The sequence below is a fragment of the Podarcis raffonei genome, chromosome 4 (genome assembly GCF_027172205.1).
Source record: "Podarcis raffonei isolate rPodRaf1 chromosome 4, rPodRaf1.pri, whole genome shotgun sequence".
NCBI classification, from domain to species: Eukaryota; Metazoa; Chordata; class Lepidosauria; order Squamata; family Lacertidae; genus Podarcis; species Podarcis raffonei.
The window spans coordinates 95740794-95762876 of NC_070605.1; the positions used below are offsets into that span (position 1 = coordinate 95740794).

The 22083-nt window shown below is 43.2% G+C and overlaps 1 protein-coding gene across 3 annotated transcripts in view; it reads right to left on the reverse strand.

Annotated features, from left to right (window-relative positions):
* Positions 1-348: 348 nt before the first annotated feature.
* The window catches only part of ABCC4 (ATP binding cassette subfamily C member 4), a 164404-nt gene continuing 142669 nt past the window's right edge, over positions 349-22083 (reverse strand). For all 3 annotated transcript variants that reach the window (XM_053384577.1, XM_053384578.1, XM_053384576.1), the window contains 2 exons: positions 8492-8626; positions 349-2889 (listed from right to left, as the gene is read on the reverse strand). In XM_053384577.1, the coding sequence (XP_053240552.1) occupies positions 2782-2889; positions 8492-8626 (243 nt within the window). In that variant the 3' untranslated portion in view covers positions 349-2781. The remainder of the gene's footprint in view (positions 2890-8491; positions 8627-22083) is intronic.

Consider the following 22083-nt stretch of genomic DNA (forward strand, 5'->3'; position numbering starts at 1 on the left):
CTCAAAGAAGAGAAAGTTGGGAATGTTTCTGTGCCAGGTACAATTTATAAAAACACCCTTCATCTTCACACTTTGGTGTGTGTCCATGTGTTTATGATGGCAAAACTCTTAGAGAAAATGGGGCACATCTTACCACTTCATGATACAGGTTGGGGATGCTTCATCATAAAAAATAGCTCCACATAAAATAGCAGATATCTGTTTCTAGCCTAGCCAATCTCCTTGATATGAACAAATTTTCTATGTTCAGTCCGTCCGTCCCCAATATGGAAGAAAAGTGGTACAGTCAAGACTGATAACAATTGCAATTAAGTGTAAAAGACCTTTAAGAGAAACAAGAACACAATATGGATTTAAAATGATTGTATTTTCAAATAAGTTTGGCTTGAAATCCAGTAAGGCACAATAAATGCAAACAATGCATTGATAACTTGACCAGAGAGAATTTTCTATGTATCAACGTTGGCAAAACATTGCGATTAAATGCTTACTAAAGAGGAAAGGGAAGTTATTTTAACGCGTGTGCGCTGACAGCCACACAAAATATTACAACATTCTTTTGTATAGAACTTCCATCATTCAACAGATGCTTGAATAGCATCGCCATGGTTGTTATTCTTTACACAAAACTCGAGCTAGGAATGTTTGGCCAATAACTGTATTTCCCATGATGTGTGGCTGATGACGAATATTTGCAACACCCACACACACCAAGACCCACTGCCAATTAGCACAAATATCACAACCCCAGCGGTACTTAGCCTTACCTAGGGACTGTGCCTTCAGTCGGTGGTTGAATACAGCATCAGAAAAGTGTACATGTAACTGCTTTGTAAGATAGCAGCCTGTAACCCACTATCAACTGGTAAGAATTCAACGTCCCTGGTGCTTCCCTATATTTCTAATTAGGTGCTAGCAGATGTGTGGTGCAAACCATCCCTACTAGTTGACAGGCTATTACAGTGGCTGAATTCCCACTATTCTTGTCTTGGCATGGGATATCTTTTCCTGTGTCTTTCCCCTGTGCCAACCTAGGAATGTAGCCACAACACAGCCACATAGGTGCAGAGCCGCCCCGATAATTAGACGGGGTAATGCCACTACTTCAGTGTCAGAAGCCCCCCAGGCAGCACATCTGTCGGTGCCACAGCTGCACTGATTTTGGGCAAGACCGTGTCCATTTGGGGTGAGATTTCACCCCCAAATCGGCATGATCTTGCCCCAAATTGGCACTGATGGCGGTGCCACTTCTGCATCAGCAGTGGAGGCCGCAGGGCAGGTGGCGGCAGGAGTGGCAAAGCAGAACTTTCCATTTCTCCTCATGAGGTGAAACAGGACACACCACCCCTGCAATAGGTAGGATTCTTGCAGAAGAACTATACTAACATAACAACCACCATTTCAGCCCAGACTCCAACTCTTGGATGGTTCTTCCCACAATATTCCTCCATTCCAAGGATAGTTTGGGAGGAAGGTACAGAAAGCCCACTCCTGACCAGTAACTGTGAACTGGTCAGGACGACGACATGTGGTCAGGAAGCCACATGAAAAGCACTGTAAGGTTTGTTAAGTAGCCGTTTTCCTTAACCCAGCCTTAGTGATATGTCTCATCATCTCCTGATATATTGCTCTGAAGGTGTCTATTGTAGGCATATAAAGGCAAACTAGGTACTGGGGGAGTTTCTTGTATGCCTAAGCTTCTTGAAAATGAAAACTGCCAACTGTTTGTGTTGCATTTCTGTTTGGGATATCATTGCCCACTTAAAACAAATTTAAAAGATAAGGGAGCAGAGAACTCGCCTCCAGAGAAATAACTTTGGTCTGGTATAAAATGGATGCAGCTAAGGATTTGCAAATACGCATTTGTTAGGCCAAGTAGAACATCTTCATTTGCCTTCCTTCGATATGCAAAGCTAAAAAAAAATACATTCTTTATTTCCAACCTGAGATATTTCAAAGCAGGAGGTGTCCTGCACCGGTGGTTCAAAGGTATCTACAGTAGTAAACAAGCAAACAGTGTATGTATTTGTGTGCTTCATTTCTGTATAGAAGGCCTGTATGATTTGTGACCCATCGAGCCAAGTGCAGCCCACCAGATTCTTAGGAGGGCATGAACAGCTGGCCCACTGCGTTCTGTTTCAATGTGCTACAAATGGCGCAAGACCTTCTTTGCAGCATTCGACTACACTCTGAAATGACAGGTTCACGTTTAAAGGGACTTCTGCCAGTGCAGTGATGCCACAGGCGGCCTCTGGTCAGAGCTCTAACCCTGACTGAAAGTAATGCTCATGCAGGAGAAAACTTAAGCATTGCCACAACAGCGCCATTCTTTCCAGCACAGCACCACTGTATCAAGAGCATCTTTATGTAGCAACCTACGAATTCAGGAGATACGATCAGGAGTGAAATCTTTCTGTGCAGAACTCCTGGCGTCAAGGCACTTTTATGGGAGTTGAGAAAAATCAGGATTTCCCGGGTCTCGGTTGCCCAGCATAGAATATGGCTATACATATTCTGGGGCAATCTTCTGCTGCTAATTCCACAGGATCAAGCAGTTACAAAGAGAGATTCAAAATGTACTGTCTTTTTTAAAAATGTTGAACTGCATTACATTCAAATGCAAGGAACAGGAGTAATACAAAACTCCCCCTCCCCCAAAATATAACAAGTAGCTATTCAGTGCAAAAACAGTCTTTTCAATTAAGAGCAATATTTGGTTTACATCGTATTAGCATTGCATTCTGCTAAAAAACAAAATCCAGCACCCATAATTGCTTGGGATCATAGTGCAGTCTCAAAAATAATTAATCCTTGTGAATCATCGGCTGATGAGTTGGTGGCTGCTTGGCCGTTTGGAATAACTTCAGGGTACTTCTTCTTAAAATAAACCTAGGGAGGAGGAGAAAGTTCTATGTTAGTTTCATAAAGCAGCTTGTTCTAAATACTGCAACGAAAGGATGCATATTAATGGGAGAAGGGCACAGCTGTAATACATATATTTTCCTTTAAAATTAGCAAAACTGTCTTCTGCTCTTCCATCAACTTGCAGCCAAGCTGCGGTGCATCAACATACATGCCTGCTATTCCCACTCAAAGTGCTAATAATTCAGATCAACTGATAACTTTATCATTTGACATTAAACAGATAAATAAAATCCTTTTACCGGCTCAGAAATGGAGATAAATTAAAAACAGGGTGACAAAGCAGCTTCAAAATCTAGTGTCTGCACAAGGGCTTTTCATTTTCACACATAAAAATAAGCACAATGGATTTGGATGTTAATATCAAGGTTGTAATCCCTGCATTTTACAAACTATGATTGACAACCATTGAAACTTCGGGATGTACGTATGAAAGATCCCAGCGTTTAATTTGCGCCGTGGAGGAGTCATAGAGCCTTATAGAAATGTGATCTGGGGATAGGGTGCCACAATAATGAAAGGGAAAGGGAGAGCCGTAACAAAGGCTCCACCAAGCAACTTCTCTAAAATGTAAGATGATACCAAATAATAGGACAGTTCTTTGCCGAGCCTTTGAGTTCTTGAATTCTACCAATTTCTAGCTGAACTGCCAGAGATACAGGTTTCCTGATAAATGTATAATCAGAACATAAAGGAAATGAAATGCTGTCAAGTTTCACTGTTCCACAATCATCAGTTTTTAGTAGCTGTATCATATCTCTGCTCCCTGACAGATGCGTGTAACAAAATGAAATAATGTCAAGACTTGTGTGCTCTTATCGGAAAATGTGTTTGGGTGAAAAAGGACTTCAAAATGTATTTTCCCCCCAAAGAAGAATGTGAAAAGTTTTGTTTGAGCCTTTAAAACACACACAAAATATACTATCTTCCCCGCGGCTGACATGTGTCATGAGTTAGGCCTAATATTCATGCTGCCATGAAATGAGAGCATGAAACCCTAATCTTTAGTAATTTGAGTTGTTTGGGTATGTTCCAGTAAAGCTGTTAATATATCGTTCTTTTAATTTACATAGAAAGGCCACCATCCAGTGAACGTTCTTACATGTAAGCCAATCTTTGCCAACCTGGACCCTCCAAAGCAGAGCTGGTGAAGTTATAGCCCAAAAAATGACAACATGTTGGTGAAGGATGATTTATATATTTGTGTGTGTGTGTGTGTGTGTGTGTGTGTGTGTGTGTGTGCAATGAACTCCTCTTGCATGCTATGGGAATTTCACGTTCTAAGATGCAACACACCTACAACGGAAACGGCTTTTGAACACCCCTGGTTGCCAATTTATTATCAGACAGGGCTCCTGTTCTTAAGAACCGTGCAGAAATTCAACAGAAGACACTTTCCTTATCACAGGTTCCCCCAATGTGATGTTTCCACAAAAAGAGTTGGCAACTCCAGTTAAAAAATACAACCTCTTGGGGTTCTGTGGGGAGAAATCCAGTGCCTACCACGGAGCTTTTATAATTTCAGGCTCAAATGATACAAGTAGTAGCCAGGGTCTACCAAGAGTACTGGTGTATCAGGACCACAGAGAGTACTGTTGTACAATGGTGCCCCGCAAGACGAACGCCTGGCGGGCGGGAGCGAAGTCTCCGCTGTCCTGGGGGCTTTTAAAATGCTGGCAGTCGGGAGGAAAGCCCTCCTGTCCCCGGAGCTTGCGGGGTGGGAGGTGGGGAGAAGGGCTTTTCTTCCCACCGCCAGCCTTCAGAACAGCCTTCTGAAGGCTGGCGGTGGGAAGAAAAGCCCTTGTCCCCCCCCCCCAGCCTTCAGAAGAGGTCAGGGGACAGACTGTCCCCGGACCTGGTCTGAAGGCGGTTTCCATAGGAACGCATTGATTGATTTTCAATGCATTCCTATGGGAAATGGTGCTTCGCAAGACGAAAAACTCGCAAGAAGAAAAACTTGCAAGAAGAAAAAACTTGCGGAACGAATTAATTTTGTCTTGCGAGGCACCACTGTATGGGTTACCAGGCCCAGAGCCCAGACTCTGAGCTTTCATTTCATTTTATTTCATTTTAAAGCAAGTCACTAGCCCTCAAAGAAAGAGTATTCCAAGGTGAAATCTACAGGTAACCTAAGTGATTTCTGCGAGATAAGCGTTCATAGCTGCTCCCACCTTTTTAAGCATGTGACGTCAGAGCTGGGACTTGCAACACTTTTTGTGCACCAGGCTACAGGAATCTGTAGCGTCTTAAAGGGCTGCTATTTCCCCCTACCCTTTAGTGCACTTTTCCTACTTCAGTGTCATATTCTATCCTCCTGGGAATTTCTGTCCTTTGCCCTTCCTTTTATCCTAGCAATCAGGATGCCTCTTTCCTGTAGTGGAAAGATCCACTACGAGATCAGATGCTCCCTAGAAGTTGTTTTTTAGGGGAAGGAAACAACGAACTTGTTACCCGTCCACACCTTTTGCTGAGTACCGTATTTTTCGCTCTATAACACGCACCAGACCATAACACGCACGTAGTTTTTAGAGGAGGAAAACAAGAAAAAAAATATTCTAAACGAAATAGTGGATATATGATTTTTGTGGTTCATGCTGTGGCCACAGACATGTGATCTGACAGTGAGTTTGGAGTAGCCCAATGCAAAAATCCTGAGGATCCATGTGGATCCATGCTTTGTAACCACGGAGGAGGGAAGGAAGGGGAACCATGGATCCTCTGCTCACGACTGCAGCAGATCCCCCCCGCCTCCCGCAGGCATTCGCTCCATAACACGCACAGACATTTCCCCTTACTTTCTAGGAGGAAAACAGTGAGTTTTATGGTGCAAAAAATACGGTAAGTTCCGAAGACCTGGGACCGAACAAGAAACGTGGTGCTCCCACCACTACTTGACTCTTTGCCCCCTCCCCACTTTGTAACCACACTGTCCATAACTCCTTCCCCTCTTGCATCATTGGCTGCTGGCTGCAATGGCGTGGCAACAGCAGGAGATGCATTTTAAGATAGTATTTTAACCCAAGGTGAAAAAGTGAGCTTCCTTTAAGAATGTTAATACTGAGACTCTGCCACATTACCCTAGGACAGAATGAAAGCAGCAGCAGCAGCCTTTCAGCCCTCGCTGAAAGCATCTCAGGGTGGAAAGGAGAAGAAAAAGCATTTAGTTGAGTTAGAGTCTTAATACTGCAAGATATATGAGCGAAAGATCCCTGGCACTTCAAAGAAACGAGGATACTATGAAATAAAGATCACAATGACTACATTAAAAACACTTTTAAAAGGTGTTACTTGCAGTAGCTGAAATTTTAATCTTTGCTCAACATACCTACACAGAATCAAAGCTTTGGGAGGAACCACAGGGCTTGCCTGGTTCAGCTTTCCAAGCACTGAACCAAAAATTCAACCCAGATCCCTTTCTATACTTTCTCAATAAGCCTCTGGTTGCAGCAATTTCAGAGCTTCTCCAGAAGAGCTGTTTGTTTGCTTAATGACACTCTTATCTACTCTCCGTTCATCAAAACCTCCTCCTTTCCTATTATTTAAAAGAGGGCCATAGTTAAAGAACGGGGATCAAGGATGACCAGTTGAAACCAAGAGTTTGAAGCCATTTTAAAATGGTTCATTGTAAACCCTGGTTAGGATTAACTGCACAGATCAATTGATGTGTGTGTGGAGAACACAATCCTGAGGCCTGCTAACTACGGCTAAGAGCTTAGGCCCTTAAAATGTCAGTAAGTTGACATATTAAATTCTTTCGCTGCCTAAGAATTCAGGATCAGGGATCAGAGCAAGGGTGAGGGCTGCCAAACGTGGGGCTCCTTATCTTCTTCCTGCCACTGCTACCTTACTTCTCTTCTTTGCGGCATCAGTAGCAGTGCCTGATGCTTCGCTGCTGTTGCCCCATTTGACATCAGGCCTTGTTGTTGTTTGAGTGGTAGCAGGACAGGCAGCCTCTCTGCCATCACCCCTTCCTCCTCCCAGTCTGAGCCTTGCTCTGAAAAAGACCAATGGAGGTCCTTTTTCATAATGAAGCATTCTTGGTGAGATGGCCTGGTCGGTGCCTGTACCGCTACGGCAGCTTGCAGCGGCAATTGAAAGAAGCTTAGGCCTGCTTAGATAAACCTAGGCTTCCTCCTCTATATTTAAACAGCCTTTCTCTGCTTAAATGACAAACACAGAAGTGGCACAGCCCCTCTCCAACCAACCTCACTCTGAGAAAGGACTCCCTTGGCCCTTTCTCAAAGCTCATGCAGGACGAGGAGGTGGGTGGGCGGGCAGCTGCAAACCCATCCAGTATACCCAATAATGTGACAAACGGAGAGTTGGGGTAGGGCACCAATTTGATTCTCTCCTGTTCCTGCTGCATGAAAACAATTGCCTCATTCCCTCTGGTCGTGGGGTCAGCCCTGACTACTGTAAATACCCATTTACCTGGTTATCTGTGGTGAATAAAAGTGATTTACTGTTGCCAAGGTTGGGGAACATTTGTCATATTTGGAAGAGTTTATTAGCTCCCCTCCCCCACCCGCTGCCTTTTCCAGGTCAAATATTCTATATGAATGACTAACAAAGGTATGAGTACACAAACAGGCCAGGAAGGATTTTATTGCGCTTATGTAAGGTAAAGGTAAAGGTACCCCTGCCCGTACGGGCCAGTCTTGACAGACTCTGGGGTTGTGCGCCCATCTCACTCAAGAGGCCGGGGGCCAGCGCTGTCCGGAGACACTTCCGGGTCACGTGGCCAGCGTGACAAAGCTGCATCTGGCAAGCCAGCGCAGCACACGGAACGCCGTTTACCTTCCCGCTGGTAAGCAGTCCCTATTTATCTACTTGCACCCGGAGGTGCTTTCGAACTGCTACGTTGGCAGGCACTGGGACCGAGCAGCGGGAGCGCACCCCGCCGCGGGGATTCGAACCGCCGACCTTTCGATCGGCAAGCCCTAGGCGCTGAGGCTTTTACCCACAGCGCCACCCGCGTCCCTGCGCTTATGTGCAAGGCAGCAAAAACAAAATATCATTAGAGGTTGGGAAATGGATTCAATGTGGAGTTGCTGTTGTTTTTGCCCAAAGAATCAGAGGAAAAACTAGTGCTTTAAAGAATACTATATAGTCACATTGGATATGGAGTTTTCTTGTAGCTTGCATAGCACATGCATAAACTGCAGATTTGATGGACAAAAAAAGCATGGGCTCTAGGAGCACGGTGAATCTTCACTGCAACCCCGGCTTCAATTTGCAACACGGTGGTCAGGGAAAAGCACAGTGTGTCTAGGACTAGAGCATGTATTATCTTCCCCGCAGATATAAAAACAAACAATCCAAAGCATAGTTGTTGTCTGCAATGGCAGCATGTCATTTTCAGCTCTGGGTATATATTATTCTAAATCCCAGTAATAAAGCGCTGAAAAACAAGAGTTTATAACTGAAAAGCCACGAGACCTTTAACTATAGTGGAGAGGATGGGGTTTTCTGAAATACTGAATGTGCTAACTTGTGAAAAGTAAATTGTTGAGACAAACTTAATTACAACATTTTAGCAGGGGTAGGGAGAGGCGGAGAACAGCCTTACCTGTTTTGCTGTTTCCATTATGGATGCCGCTTCGGCCTTGCCCACTTGTTGAACCATCTTGTAAAACAGGCTCTCCTTTTCTTGGAGCAAAATGTACGGCTCATCATATTCTTTCAGACGTCCTGAATCCAAAACCTGATGAGTCAGCGGAAAGCAAGCCAGTTAACAACAGGTGAAGTTTGGCAACAACAAAAACAAGTACTATGATTTCACATGCACATGAATTTTATGGCCCGAGAGCTGAATGCTCCAGATTCACTTTCAACAGGAAAAGTAAATTAGTGCTGTAAACTACTGTTTAGCAACATACCATAACTTACCATTATTTAGTTGTTATATGTGAAGATTCTACAGTGGGAGGCTTTGAGGAAGGACTATTCTAGCCCAGAATCCTGCTCTCACAATAGCCAGAGGTGGGAAACTGGGGCTACAAGCAGGATGCAATTGCAATGGCCTGCTACTGCTCATTTTCCCCCCATTTCGGCCCTGATTTTCAGGGCCATACATGTAAAATTATTTTTTTTTAAAATAGAGTATATACTGCAAGAGCCAAACTACCAGAAATATGTCATTAAGGCACTCATGTAGTGAAAAAAAAAAGTAAAGGGTAAAGGATCCCTGGACAGTTAAGTCCAGTCAAAGGCGACAATAGGGTTGCAGCGCTCATCTTGCTTTCAGGGCAAAGGAGCTGGTGTTTGTCCACAAACAGCTTTTCGGGTCATGTGGCCAGCATGACTAAACTGCTTCTGGCATAACGGGACACTGTGATGGAAGCCAGAGTGCATGGAAACGCCGTTTACCTTCCCACCACAGTGGTAACTATTTATCTGCTTGCACTGGCGTGCTTTCAAGCTGCTAGGTTGGCAGGAGCTGGGACAGAGCAATGGGAGCTTACTCCGTCACGTTGATTCGAACCGCTGACCTTCTGAATGGCAAGCCCAAGAGGCTCAGTGGTTTAGACCACAGAGCCACCCGATGGCTGACACAACAGAAATGCCAGCATCTGAAATCTTTTGACTTCCTCAATCCATTGTAGTAGACATTGGCCTACTCCTAAGTGGGTTTGGGGAGCAATCCTATACACAAGAAGCTGGCATAAAGCACCCCGGCAGTAAGTTAAGCCAGTATAAAGTTTTGCTAGTTCCAAAGTCCATTTAGGAGCAGGCCTAACCTTGGCAAAGGAAAAGTACGCCTGTAAAACAGCGTTTGAGTTATACCACACTTCTTGCCAGCTTAGCTTATGCAGGTTTGCCAGGTCATATGTCTGAGCTGAATGTGTTTAGGAGCCAGTCTAACTCCGCTTTTCTCTTCACCGCAGGGCTTATGACAGCTTAAAATCCACCAGACTCGGCTCAGTGGTGCAAGCACACCAGCATAGCCAAACTGATGTTCCTGTTGGTTGGTTTGCACTGCGCTGAACTCCCTTGTCAGTTCTTCCTCCTGGTATGCAGTGACTCAGCTGCCAGGAGGTCAGGTGAATGCCACTTCAAATCTCTGTCCTGCTACTGGTGGGTTTTACTCCACTAAATATGCTTTGGTCTGCAGCCTGTATCTGTGTCATTTAGCTCAATAAATATCATACAACACTGCAAATATTCTCAACTTGTATTTTAACTTCTCACCACTGTTATCTCCTGTTTAACATATACAATGATACATTATCAATGTTACATATTCATTGCAATCTTTTATTTACTACAGTTAATCATAATTAAGAGAATCTTTCTTCAGAGTTTAAGGATAATTGAATCTTTCATGTACACACAGTATTGGCACAACAATTAAGATGTCCTATAATTCAGCATTTCAATGTGTAATTTTAAAGAAGGATAGCTCTTTATTGTGTAACCACTCCCTTTGAAATGAAAGAGGGGAAAATCTAGTCTATAAATATAGGCTTCACTCTTTTCTGTGAAGAGTTATATTTGCCTGGCCCCAAATAGAGCATTAAAAGTCTCACCCCCCAGTCCATATATTTGCTTCTTTAAAAACACGGTATGAAAAAAGATTTTAGGTGGCTATAATGGTTATGGGGTTGCTTGTGCGTAAGTTGCCGCCACTCCTGGCTAGGTGGCCTGGTTAAACCTTTCCTGACTGGACAGCCCCTCACTTCGTGGCTGTTCAGTCGCTGGCAGAATCCGACAGTGGGCGTTTCTTCAACTTTTTCCAACATAAAAGTTCTTTGACGCCCAGTCTCCTCCTAGCCTCCCTGCGCGGAAGCCTTCTGCGCAGGGTGGGCGTGGGTAGCGGAGGACCTGTGCTCTCCCCGCTGGTGTCCAGTGAAGAGTCTCTGAGCCTGCTCTCCGCTTCCCCCATTGGCCTCCCTCCATCCCTGGTGTCGCGCTGATTTTCTTCCCCAACAGGAGACCTCCCTACTTGGCCCCTCTCCAGCATCGTCGTGGAGCCCCTCCTCCTCCTCTCGTTCCGATGGCAGTTCCCTGACAGTGGCTGTATCAGCTGTCAAGTTTCTGATCTTGCCCCTTCTAAGCTGTGCTTCAAGAACAGAACACCATCCCAGACAAAAACAACTTCTAACCATCTTTTTTGTCTCATGCTAACTACATGGTCATGCAGTGCTACCTCTGACCCCCACAAAAAAGAATCTGAGATGCTACAGGTCTTATCTACCTAGAACATGGCACAGGAAAATGGCTGTAGGTTGCTTTTGGTACTGACAACTGCTGCTGATCTGGGGAGACTCTTATCGCTAACCTCACTTTGTTGCCTTCTTAAAATGAACACATATGAACCAGAGCATAACAAGAACAGATTGTGCTAAAAAGTGAAAATCCCCACTTGTTTTCAGACATTTTGCAAAAGGAAAAGGAAAAACGAATCTGTTGTCAAGTAGAGATGGGAGACTGGTGTTCGCTTGTGAAGTGACACACATTTTCCACTTTGAAATATGTAACATTCCTCAATCAAATATCAGATTAGAATATTTAAATGGCATGAGGCACAACCAGAAGCCATGACAAAAGGGGTCGTTTGTTTGAAATGAACAGAAAACAAATGCAGTTTCTTATTTGTCTCCATTTTTATTACCGCTCTATTATAACACCTTAGTTAGGTAAAGGTAAAGGGACCCCTGACCATTAGGTCCAGTCGTGGCCGACTCTGGGGTTGCGGAGCTCATCTCGCTTTATTGGCCGAGGGAGCCGGCGTACAGCTTCCAGGTCATGTGGCCAGCATGACTAAGCCGCTTCTGGCGAACCAGAGTAGTGCACGGAAACGCCGTTTACCTTCCCGCTGGAGCGGTACCTATTTATCTACTTGCACTTTGACGTGTTTTTGAACTGCTAGGTTGGCAGGAGCAGGGACTGAGCAACGGGAGCTCACTCCGTCGCAGGGATTCGAACCGCCGACCTTCTGATCGGCAAGTCCTAGGCTCTGTGGTTTAACCCACAGCGCCACCTGTGTCCCTAACACCTTAGTTACAAGGATGTTAAAGTAAATAGCCAACAGTGTGCTACAAACTTCCGCATTGAGAATTATGAATATTAAGAACGTTTTCTGATATCGCTTCATTAGTTTTGCCTTCCAAATCTGAGATTCAAAAGTATCCTGTTAGGGTTGGCAAAGACTAGGAGAATAGGAGAAGGATTTAGGATTGAAACCTGTTGAAGCAGAACCCAGGGAAGAGAACAGGTTTACATAACACGTAATCCACCCAGTCAAATGCAGCCCAGCAAACATATCTCACGTGCAAATATATACTGAATATTTTAAGAATTTCTATATAAAGACATCAAGTGGCTTCTAAGATTTGTTTCACACATGCCTCACTATCGTCATTACACCAGAAGTACAGTGCCACCATGTCACCAAAACAAATGACTACAATCATTGCTACGCCTAACTCCAAAACAAAGTCCGGAGGACTGGTGGCTGAAATATGGATACCATGATTCCACAAGTCAAACTGCCCTGAGACCCCCGGGTATAGGGCGGTATATAAATTCAGTAAATAAAAAATAATCCAACATAGCTGGTGTTCTGACTCGCCTACTGTAAGTTTTTCAGAAAATGTGATCTGCCAATTTCTCATTCTCCATTCCAAATGTTTGGCAACCCCCTCCCTCAATTTCACAGACCCACTCAAGCGGGCTTGTTCCCTGGTGGGCTTGATTTGGCTTGACAGATCACAAGTTATGCAGGTTCAGAATGAGCAGCACTGGAGAGCTGGGATGGAGCTGCAAAGATCAATAATCCTGCTCAGCCCCCTCTTGAATTTCCCATGGCACCACCAATACGTCCTTCGGCTTTCTCCCTGGCTACTTGGGTTAGAAATTTGCTTTCAAATATAACCAAAAGATCAGACACATAAGGTGCTTAATTCTGCGGCAGCTCCCATGTTTATGCAGGCACCCCACAAAAAGCACAGGATACAAAATCTGGCAGTAAGCGTGCACACAGATGCACCAAAACGAGACAAGGGACCAGGCAGCTGCCAGGGTTGTTGTTTTATCTAAGGGGTCTGCGACCTGCTCGATCCCCACCCCGTTTCAGAGTCCCCAGCTACTTGGAATTTAATTAATTTCCCAACCATGTTTCAATTGATCATCTGCAGCAGCAGGGAAAAGCAGTGGTGAAAAGATCAGGTGTGATTTCACGAAGACTGCAAATGTTCCAGCCGCTGGGCTGCCAGTTTTGTGGAATGAAATGGTTAAAGGGAAGGGGGTGTGGGGAAGCCCAAAAGAGCAGCCTCTTGTGCGATTATGTTATATTTCAGAATAGCACCTGATGTCAAGTTGCAGATGTCAAAGTAGGGCCTAGGGCAAGGGATAGGTGCTTCTATTCCAACGAACGCATATATAAATTATAATCAAAACCTAATACTTTGGCCAAGTTTCTGACATTCCTGCTCAGGCTGAGAACTCTAGGAGATGAACCCAGAGGAACAAAGGGGGGGGGGGAGTGAAAAGAGCGGCAGAATCCAACCCTGAACTATGTGTACTTTAGTGTTGTCATCAAAATTACAGCCAGACTGAGGAGAGAGCTCTTCCTACGGAACATGACAACTTAATTTTTTACTCCAGACAGTGCCACAGAATGCAACTGCTACATTCGTCTTCATAACCCAGACAGACTCAGAGTCACTGCAAGACAAGACAGGAATTACCCAAAAGGAGAGGGAGGCAGTAATATTCCAGCATAGAACCTGAGCTCAGGAGAACATGATTTGAGTACCAGATTTCATATAAATTAATTGGCGTGACCTTTTCTTCGCTCCCACTATTCCTACAGAGGTATCGATTGCGCTGTTCACATGGCTTCAGGTATGCTCCAAACCCGAACAGATGAGTTCTGAATGTTTAACCAGCTCTCAGGATGCTGTCCTAGCCTCCTGCTACTGCCCCCTTTTATATTTTCCTGGTTGCCCGATTCCTCCTAGCCATTTAAGAATTCCAGAATGTAACCATTTCTTTAATTAAGCAGAAACAAAAACCAAACAACCACACCCAAAAATCAAAATCTCCAATAATGTTTTATTAACATTGGTGATATCAGAGAATTGTAGAATTGGAAGGACCCTAACAATCATCTAGTCCAGGGGTAGTCAATCTTTTTATACCTACCGCCCACTAATGCATCTTTCTTGATGGTAAAATTTCCTTACCGTCCACCAGTGCTCGATGGAAGGAAGATTCAGCTTGTGCTGTAGAACCCCCTACCGCCCACCTAGAATCCTGAAACGCCCACTGGTGGGCAGTAGGGACCAGGTTGACAATCCCTGATCTAGTCCAAAACCTGCAATGCAAAAATATACAGCTGTCCCACATGGGGACTGAACCTGCAACCTTGCCATTTCAGCACCACGCTCTAACCAACTGAGCTATCTCAATTGGGTTTTCTTCACTTTGAAAGTCATGATATTGGGTTTTACTCAAGAGCTTGTTGTTGGCATCTGTCCGTCTCAAGAGACAATGGCGTGAACCTCAGGGGATGAAACCAAACCGCTAGAGCAGCGGTTCTCAACCTGTGGGTCCCCAGATGTTCTTGGACTACAACTCCCATCATCCCTGAGCTCTGGCCTTGCTAGTTAGGGGTGATGGGAGTTGTAGTTCAACAACATCTGGGGACCCAAGGTTGAGAAAGGCTGCGCTAGAGAATCACAGCGCCTGCTATGGCTGCAGAGATCAATAACTCATATGTAACTGCTCTCTCCTGTGTTGTTTTTGCTGCATTAGTAGTACCAAAGTGACCTCTCCGAGGGGTGCATGGGGTGTTGGGAAGGGTAGTACCTCTGGTGGAGAGCATGTTGTGTTCCTTCTGGGGTAGTCTGTCCACCTTTGTTTTTATGAGCTCTCACCTGTGGCTCCTAGAAGCTGTCAGCATGTGACAGTTGCCACGCCCTGGGAAATAGCTTTGACTGGGTGGCTAAACCAGGTGAGGGTAGCTGATGGGTCTCAAACGCTCAATGAGTTAGGGATTTCCCCTGCATGCAAAGACAGACTCTGGCGGATTGAGCAGACAAGACTAATGTTGGGTCAAATGGTCGAGATGGTGGTTACTGCAAGTGTTGTAGAGGGAAATGGGAGGCAGATGGGACTCATCCAGGAGAAGGAAAACTCTGGTCCTAAACCTCCAGTGCCTTGTACCTATATTCATCTGTCGGGAAAGTTTTCACAAGTAAACTCTTAGGGAAAATCCGTACCTGCTACCTTGCAGGACATCTTTGAGAGAAGTGAAAGCTAAGAAGGACACCCCATGCAAATATGGAATGGAGTCCTTAAAACGGTTGGATGGATGGTTTTGATGGATGTAATAATGGAATACTGAATGGTTGAGTTTATGTAAAATATGCAGGGATTTATGGTATGCAAAACGAACCATGGAAAGAGAAGAAGGGAAGTCATTGATATTTTAAGGATGTTTAAATGAGTATTCAAAATTGTAAAACAGAAAATTAAATAAAAATTACACACACACACACACACACACACACACACACAGGAGCTGCTCAGAGTTGTAATCCAAATCATGTGCAGGACACAAGCCTGATCTAATGCTAACACTCTTACTAAAGTACATACTAACCCTACTTTTTTTTACAATGCTCAATAGGAACGTCGGTATGTAAAGGGTTCCCTGAAGGTAGAACGTTTAAAAACTACTGCCTTGAAGAATAACTCTATGCTATTCCAAAATTCCACCGCTCAACTAAATTTGCATAACTAAACTCCCCACATGCTGTTTAGCAGTAAGAATTGCCAAGGAGAACACAAATCATAATAAGCCACAATCATGCCTAAAGCTGTTACACACCTGGATATTTTGTTTACCTGGTAAAGTGTTGGGGAAAGATTAATGTAGTTTGAACAGGGAAAAGGAGCTTGCAAGATGACCTACAAAGCCAAACATAGATTCACCGCACACATTATTTCCTTCTAGCCACTAGATGGTATCAGAGCAAATATCCCTTGAGCTGAAAATTCAGAAGTTAACAGTATTTAAGGAATGTAAAGCACATCTAAGGCGTGTATCTCACACTACCTATTAATGAATCATGTATACAGGACTTAACAATGTAGTGAAACTCCAAAGTCCACAATAAAATCACAATAAAAGGAGAACTTTTTATTTCAGCAGCAACGGGACTGCACCTATTGATTAATAGGGTTACAAAACTAAGACATACAGCAGGGGTCAATTTATCCCACTAGTGTATTCCAAAAGCCTGGTAGAAAAGATAGGGTTTTACTTGGCTTCTAAAACTGGAAAGAAATGCTACCTAGTGGGTGTCTTTGGGAAATGTAATCCCAAATTGTGGCACTTCCACAAAGACACCTTTGATTGAATCAGAGGCTTACTTGGGCATAGACTCCGAGTGGCACCTAATGGAATAGATGGCTGATCAGAAAAGCCATTGCCCAGGCTGTTTTATCACTTTATAGAGTGACTAATCTAGCACCTAAAACAGAGTCTGGAAATCAGACAGATGGCCAATGCAACTGGTCCGAAATCAAAGTAAAACCAGCCCTCCGGTCTTCTCTCAGTAGTAATTCAACTGCGATATCTGTAGCTTCCAAACTGTTTATTCCACGGGAATCCCTGCCTCGAATGCAATAATGTCATCATTCTGCAATGAGGTCTGTGGTCTCCAGGAAGATGTGCAGCTGGAATATTAGAACAATACGTATCCACTCCTGATCATATACACTTAAGATAGTGTGACAGTGCCCAGGTCAGTGCCCAAGTAATCCTGCCTTCCCCAAATTAAAATGAACCAAGCAGCCAACTTATCAGCAACAGTTGAATGTTTAAAACAACCTTTGTAAAAAAAACCAAAATCCATAAGGGACAGAACTACCTAAACTGTATAGAAACTTATTCATATATGCGACTACAGCAGCAAGAAAGTTACTTGCCCCAAATTGGAAAGAAGCAGAAGTCCCAGCAAAAGAAGAATGGATACGAAATTATGCAGAAATGGCGAAACTTACCAGAAGAATAAGGAATCAAGATAACAAATCTTTTATAAAAGGATGGAAATGGTTTATTAAATATTTACAGATAAATTATAAACGGATAAAAACATTGGCAGGATTATTGTAACAACCTGCAGTTTTATAAGAGTATATTTTTAAGGTGATGAAAAAATTAAGTTAATTTGGATATGCAAGAAGATATTAGAAACAAATTTAAGGAACTGCAAAAAGAGGGGGAAGGAAGTCAAGTTTTGAAATGTCAAAATGATTGTAAAATTAGTGAAATGTATAAAATTAGTGAAATGGATAAACTGGAAAAGTATAAATAAGTAAAAAAGTGGTAGCAGAAAAAGAACAATAAGTATCCACTCCTGATCATATACACTTAGATAGAGGGATAGTGGAATAGTGGGACAAGCAATCCTGCAGTGGAATGTAGGAACCTGCCATGACCACTGGTCCATCAAGCTCATAACTGTCAGCACTGACTGGCAGAAAGAAGTTCTCCAGGGTTTCTGGCAGGGGAACCTCCCGGCCCTATCTGAAGGCATCATGGATTGAACGAGGGACCTTCTGCATGCAAATGAGATGCTCCATGACTGAGCTATGGCCGTTCCCCAGTGGGCAAAGTCTGACCATCCCAGTTTACCAGGTGACTTCCTCCCACTCCCCATCTCCTAGAAAGGAGTTGTGTGTTCCCGGCACAATTACAGGTTTTAAGAACCATCAGAAAGGGCAGTAGGCCTACTGTTCATCAATCAGTGGAGCGGCGATAAGACTGGGAAAACCTGGACCTGTAAAAAGGTAAAGGAGTATTCATAATGAATTGAAGAAAATGTTTGAAAGTACTTTAACAAAACAACAACGAGTCCTTTTTGTTGGGGACAATTCAGAAAGAAATTCCCAGGTGTCAAAAAGGGTTATTTATGTATGCCACTACTGTGTCCTGTGTTTCATTAGCCGAAAAATGGAAAATGACTGAGGTCTCAACTAAAGAAGAATGGCAGCTTAAACTGATAAGAACATGCGCAGCTTGTGGACCTAACATATAGAAAAGGAGAACAAGAAGAACATATGTTTAGAGAAGACTGGAAAATGTTTATTGAATATATGGGGGGAAATTGTGTACACTTGAAAATGTTGGCAGCATTGAGATAAATTCAACAGCATAAATAGGTTTTGATGGATGTAATAATGGAATCCTGAATGGCTTAGTTTATGTAAAATATGGAGGGATTTATGATATGCAAAATGAACCATGGAAAGCGAAGAAGGGAAGTCAATGATATTTTAAGGATGCTTAAATGAGTATTCTAAATTGTAAAACAGAAAATTTAATAAAAATTATATTATTAAAAAAAGACTGGGAAAACTTGAGTGGATGAGTCCAGCAGTGATATTTGAAATAGATTTCCCTTTTTGCAGATAACGGATACTTGAATCTCTGGATTGCAGATGGTGCAACTGTAAAATCGAATTTTCAAAACTCTTATTTTTTAGAGCAAACGGGGGGCGGGGCAGGGGAAACATGAGGGACCATGGCTTAGTGGTGGCCAACGTGCTTTGCAGTCAGAAGGTTCCATGTTCAATTCCTCTATATAAGAAAGACTCCTGTCTTAAACTCTGGAAAGTCGCTGTTGAAAATACCAAGCCAGGTGGATCACTGGTTTGACTGCATATAAGGCAGCTGTTTATGTTTCTCAAAGACAGTATTGGCCTCAACAAATGAATAATACTGCGGCTTTTTTCACATGCTTCTGCACAATGTGGAATGTTAACATTCTAATCTGAAAACTTGCCTACTCTACTGGTTTTGTAAACTAGTTTCAGAAGTGAACAACGCATTGTCTTGATGAGGTGAGACAGAATATCAGATCATCTATGTAAATAGTTCCAGGAACTCTTCTTAGAAGATGGTGATTATCTAAACCCACGCCAGTTAGGACTCGGGTGACATTTTGGCAGAGACCGTTTTAGCAGCCCTGGAAAAACATCTATGATGTGCACCTACATTCCAGTGTTTTATTTTTGGGTGGAAATATTTCTGTTTTGTAAGTAAGCACATTGGTAACAATGAATGAATGTTGACCACAACTTAAATATTAAGCGAGCCTGGCAGTTTCTAAGGGTTGTTTTGTTTTTGTTTTCTTTACTAAATACAAGCAAAATAAACATCAGAAAGTCTCCTAATGTCAACTGAAAGTTTTCCAAAGCAAATTGTCTTATGCAAACTACCCAGTTCAAAATTTTCTAGAAAACCCACATCACCGGACCACAGTTAGACAAGGGGAATATTAGCTCACTTTTACTTCTAGACATTTTAACGGTTAGGGAAGAAAATTGACTATCAAGTTTTTCCAGATCGTAAGATAAAGTTGAGGCTGGGAGCAGTTCCATAGCAGTTCCACTCCTGTCTACATCTAAGCTGATTTGGCCACGATAAGGAAATTTTGTCCATGATTATTTTCCACCTAGTCATTTCAACACGTTGCAAAATTTAATTCCAAAATACAGAAGCGCTTTCACTTACGTAAGATTAAATATACTGCCTTCAGCTGTACTTGAGGGTCAATTTCAAAATATCCCGCTGGAAAAACGGTTACGTCCATGTAGAGATGGCAGTATTGAATCAGTAGCTCATGTGCTTCTAGCTTGCACTCTTTATAAAGATTTGAGGAGTGAGGTCCTCTACTACTATCAATACCAGGTCGATCAACCATTGCTACTGTGTCCTTTCTTCTAGCAGATCAAGATGATCAGGTGACAGGAAAAACTGCATACTGTAGTTAAGTTTTTACCTCTATCTTCAGTACATTTTATTTTATTGCTATGGCTAGTGGCTGATGCAAGTAAAGATTCTTCTGATTCCTGCCTACATCAGTGCCAGACAGTGAGTTCTATCTGATAGGCTTTGAACTTTGAGATACTGCATGATTCGATGTTGTGTCCATTTGATGGCAAAGGAGAGGGACGGTGTAAAATTCTGGAGTGTGGTGTCATGACAATATTTAGCACTATTTTTAAAATGTTTTCATTAAACTCCTGAGTAGAGGCGAAAATCTTGAGCGAATGAGAAAACACAGAAACTGAAGCTCAACCCAGGCCAGACAGAGTTGTTGCAAATGGCTCAAATTGCAGTCTACTCAGTATGAAATCAATATAACAGAAGATTTAGTGAGACATGTGTAATATTTTGTAGGATGTTTTTAACTGAAAGGAGAGATAAGTTGTTCCCCATGTTGCAGAGGCTTGACCGGCAATGTGAAATACATAAGTAACTGCGATGTGAAATGACAGAATGGCAATACATCTAGTGGGTCAATGCTAGCACTTCTAGACTTAACCGTGACAGGATTTCTATCACGTTACATGTGTTAATTGGCTTACCAATGCCACAATGTCTGTGCTGCCTACAACTGTTCTTGTGAATTACCTCTATTATCATGGAACTTTGAAGTGTCAGGCATAGCTCTAATGGCTTTAGCCCAAACGTAGCAGAGTTTTCCTGCACAGCGAAGAAGCTAGTTGAGGTGGAAATGACTAGTCAGCTAGACTCAGAATAACTATTTACAGGATTTATTAAAAGGAAAAATAAAACCAGCAGAGTTTCTGCATACAAAACAAAGCAAAATAAATCCTTTCTTTCTCTCTCTCTCTCTCTTAACCATACACAGCACTCCTACTCCTAACACACCTAACCCAAACTGTGCTAGCATTCCTAGATAACAGAGTTGAGTGCTGGTCGTTAACCAATCAGAGTAAGTAGTTTCTAGGTCAAGCTGACCTTGGCTTTCTGCCAAGAGTAAATTGACAATGCCTTGAGTTAATTGTGTGAAGCCAGAATCTGTAAGTTTTCATGAGAATCAATTAACAGAAACTGAACATATTACATACATAGTTATGCCTGGCTTTACTTTTCTACATTTTGTTTAGCTCTGCACCTGACTTACAATCACCAGCACCCCACAAAAAAAACATCCAACCAACCACGCAAATATACTTGACAACTTAGGCTCCCTGATGAAGTGGACTATAGTCCCCAAAACTCATAATAAATCTAGCCTTTAAGATGCTGCAACACTGTTTGTTGTTTTTTCAGCAAGAGACTTCAAGAGTTTTTGCTATGGTAATAAAGAATAAGATTTATAGGACATTGGCTCAATCAAGCTAATATTTTCCCTACTCAATTAACTTTTATCAGATAACTTATATTGCTATCTGTCATTTACTGGGTTGCCTTTAATAAAAGTACCAAGCCTTCTCCATTACACAACAATTTGTTTTCACAGGTTTCTATGTGCAGGCTATCCCTCCTTTTGCTTTTTCTCTATTTTTCCTCTCTTTTTTTTAATGTCACATACCACAAATGTCTCCACAAAAACTGGTCTACAGCTATTGTGGCTCCAGCTGGGGGAGCAATGACCCACCTGAGGTATTGTCATGGACTGGTTGGATGCAGAAGACTGGTGGAAAGGCACCAGCTGGGGAATGCCCAAGGGAAGAAGGCTCAGAGCCCAGGGGTTGGTGGTGGGACAATGATGGGGAGAAGAGGGTGGAGACTGGGAGGAAGAGGTGTCAGAAGCATAAGAGGTAACAGAGCTTAGTGAGTGGGGGAAGTCCGTGGCAGAGAGAAGCCCAGACTCAGTGGCAGAAGCTGAAGCAGGAGAGGAGAGAAGCCAAGAGGCAGAAATGAATCTGGCTGGGTGTATCCCCATCCTGCTGCTACAAGCTCCCCGCCTCACTGGTCTCCCAGAAACAGGAGCGGCATGAAGAGAGCAGAGGATAAGTGAGCTTCATGCAGGTGCAGTCTCAGATTGCTTGGGGAAACCTTGGAGAGGAGGAGACTTAGGCAACTGTGGAGAGACGGGGACCTTCAGTCTCTGCAACTGCTTCATGGGGGCAAGACCTGACGGAGATGGTTTGCTGTGCTTGTTTGGCCTGACACTCTGTGCAGATCCTGGATTTGCCAATAAAGCTCAGTGTGGTCTCTTGATGGCTCACTCCTGTCAGGTGTACACATGCACTTTAAAGCACATTTGAAACACATTGTTCTCTCAAAGAATTCTGGGTACTGTAGTTTACCCCTCACAGAGTTATGATTCCCTGCAACCCTGTGGGGTATTCATCATCATCATCAACAACAACAACAACAACAAACAA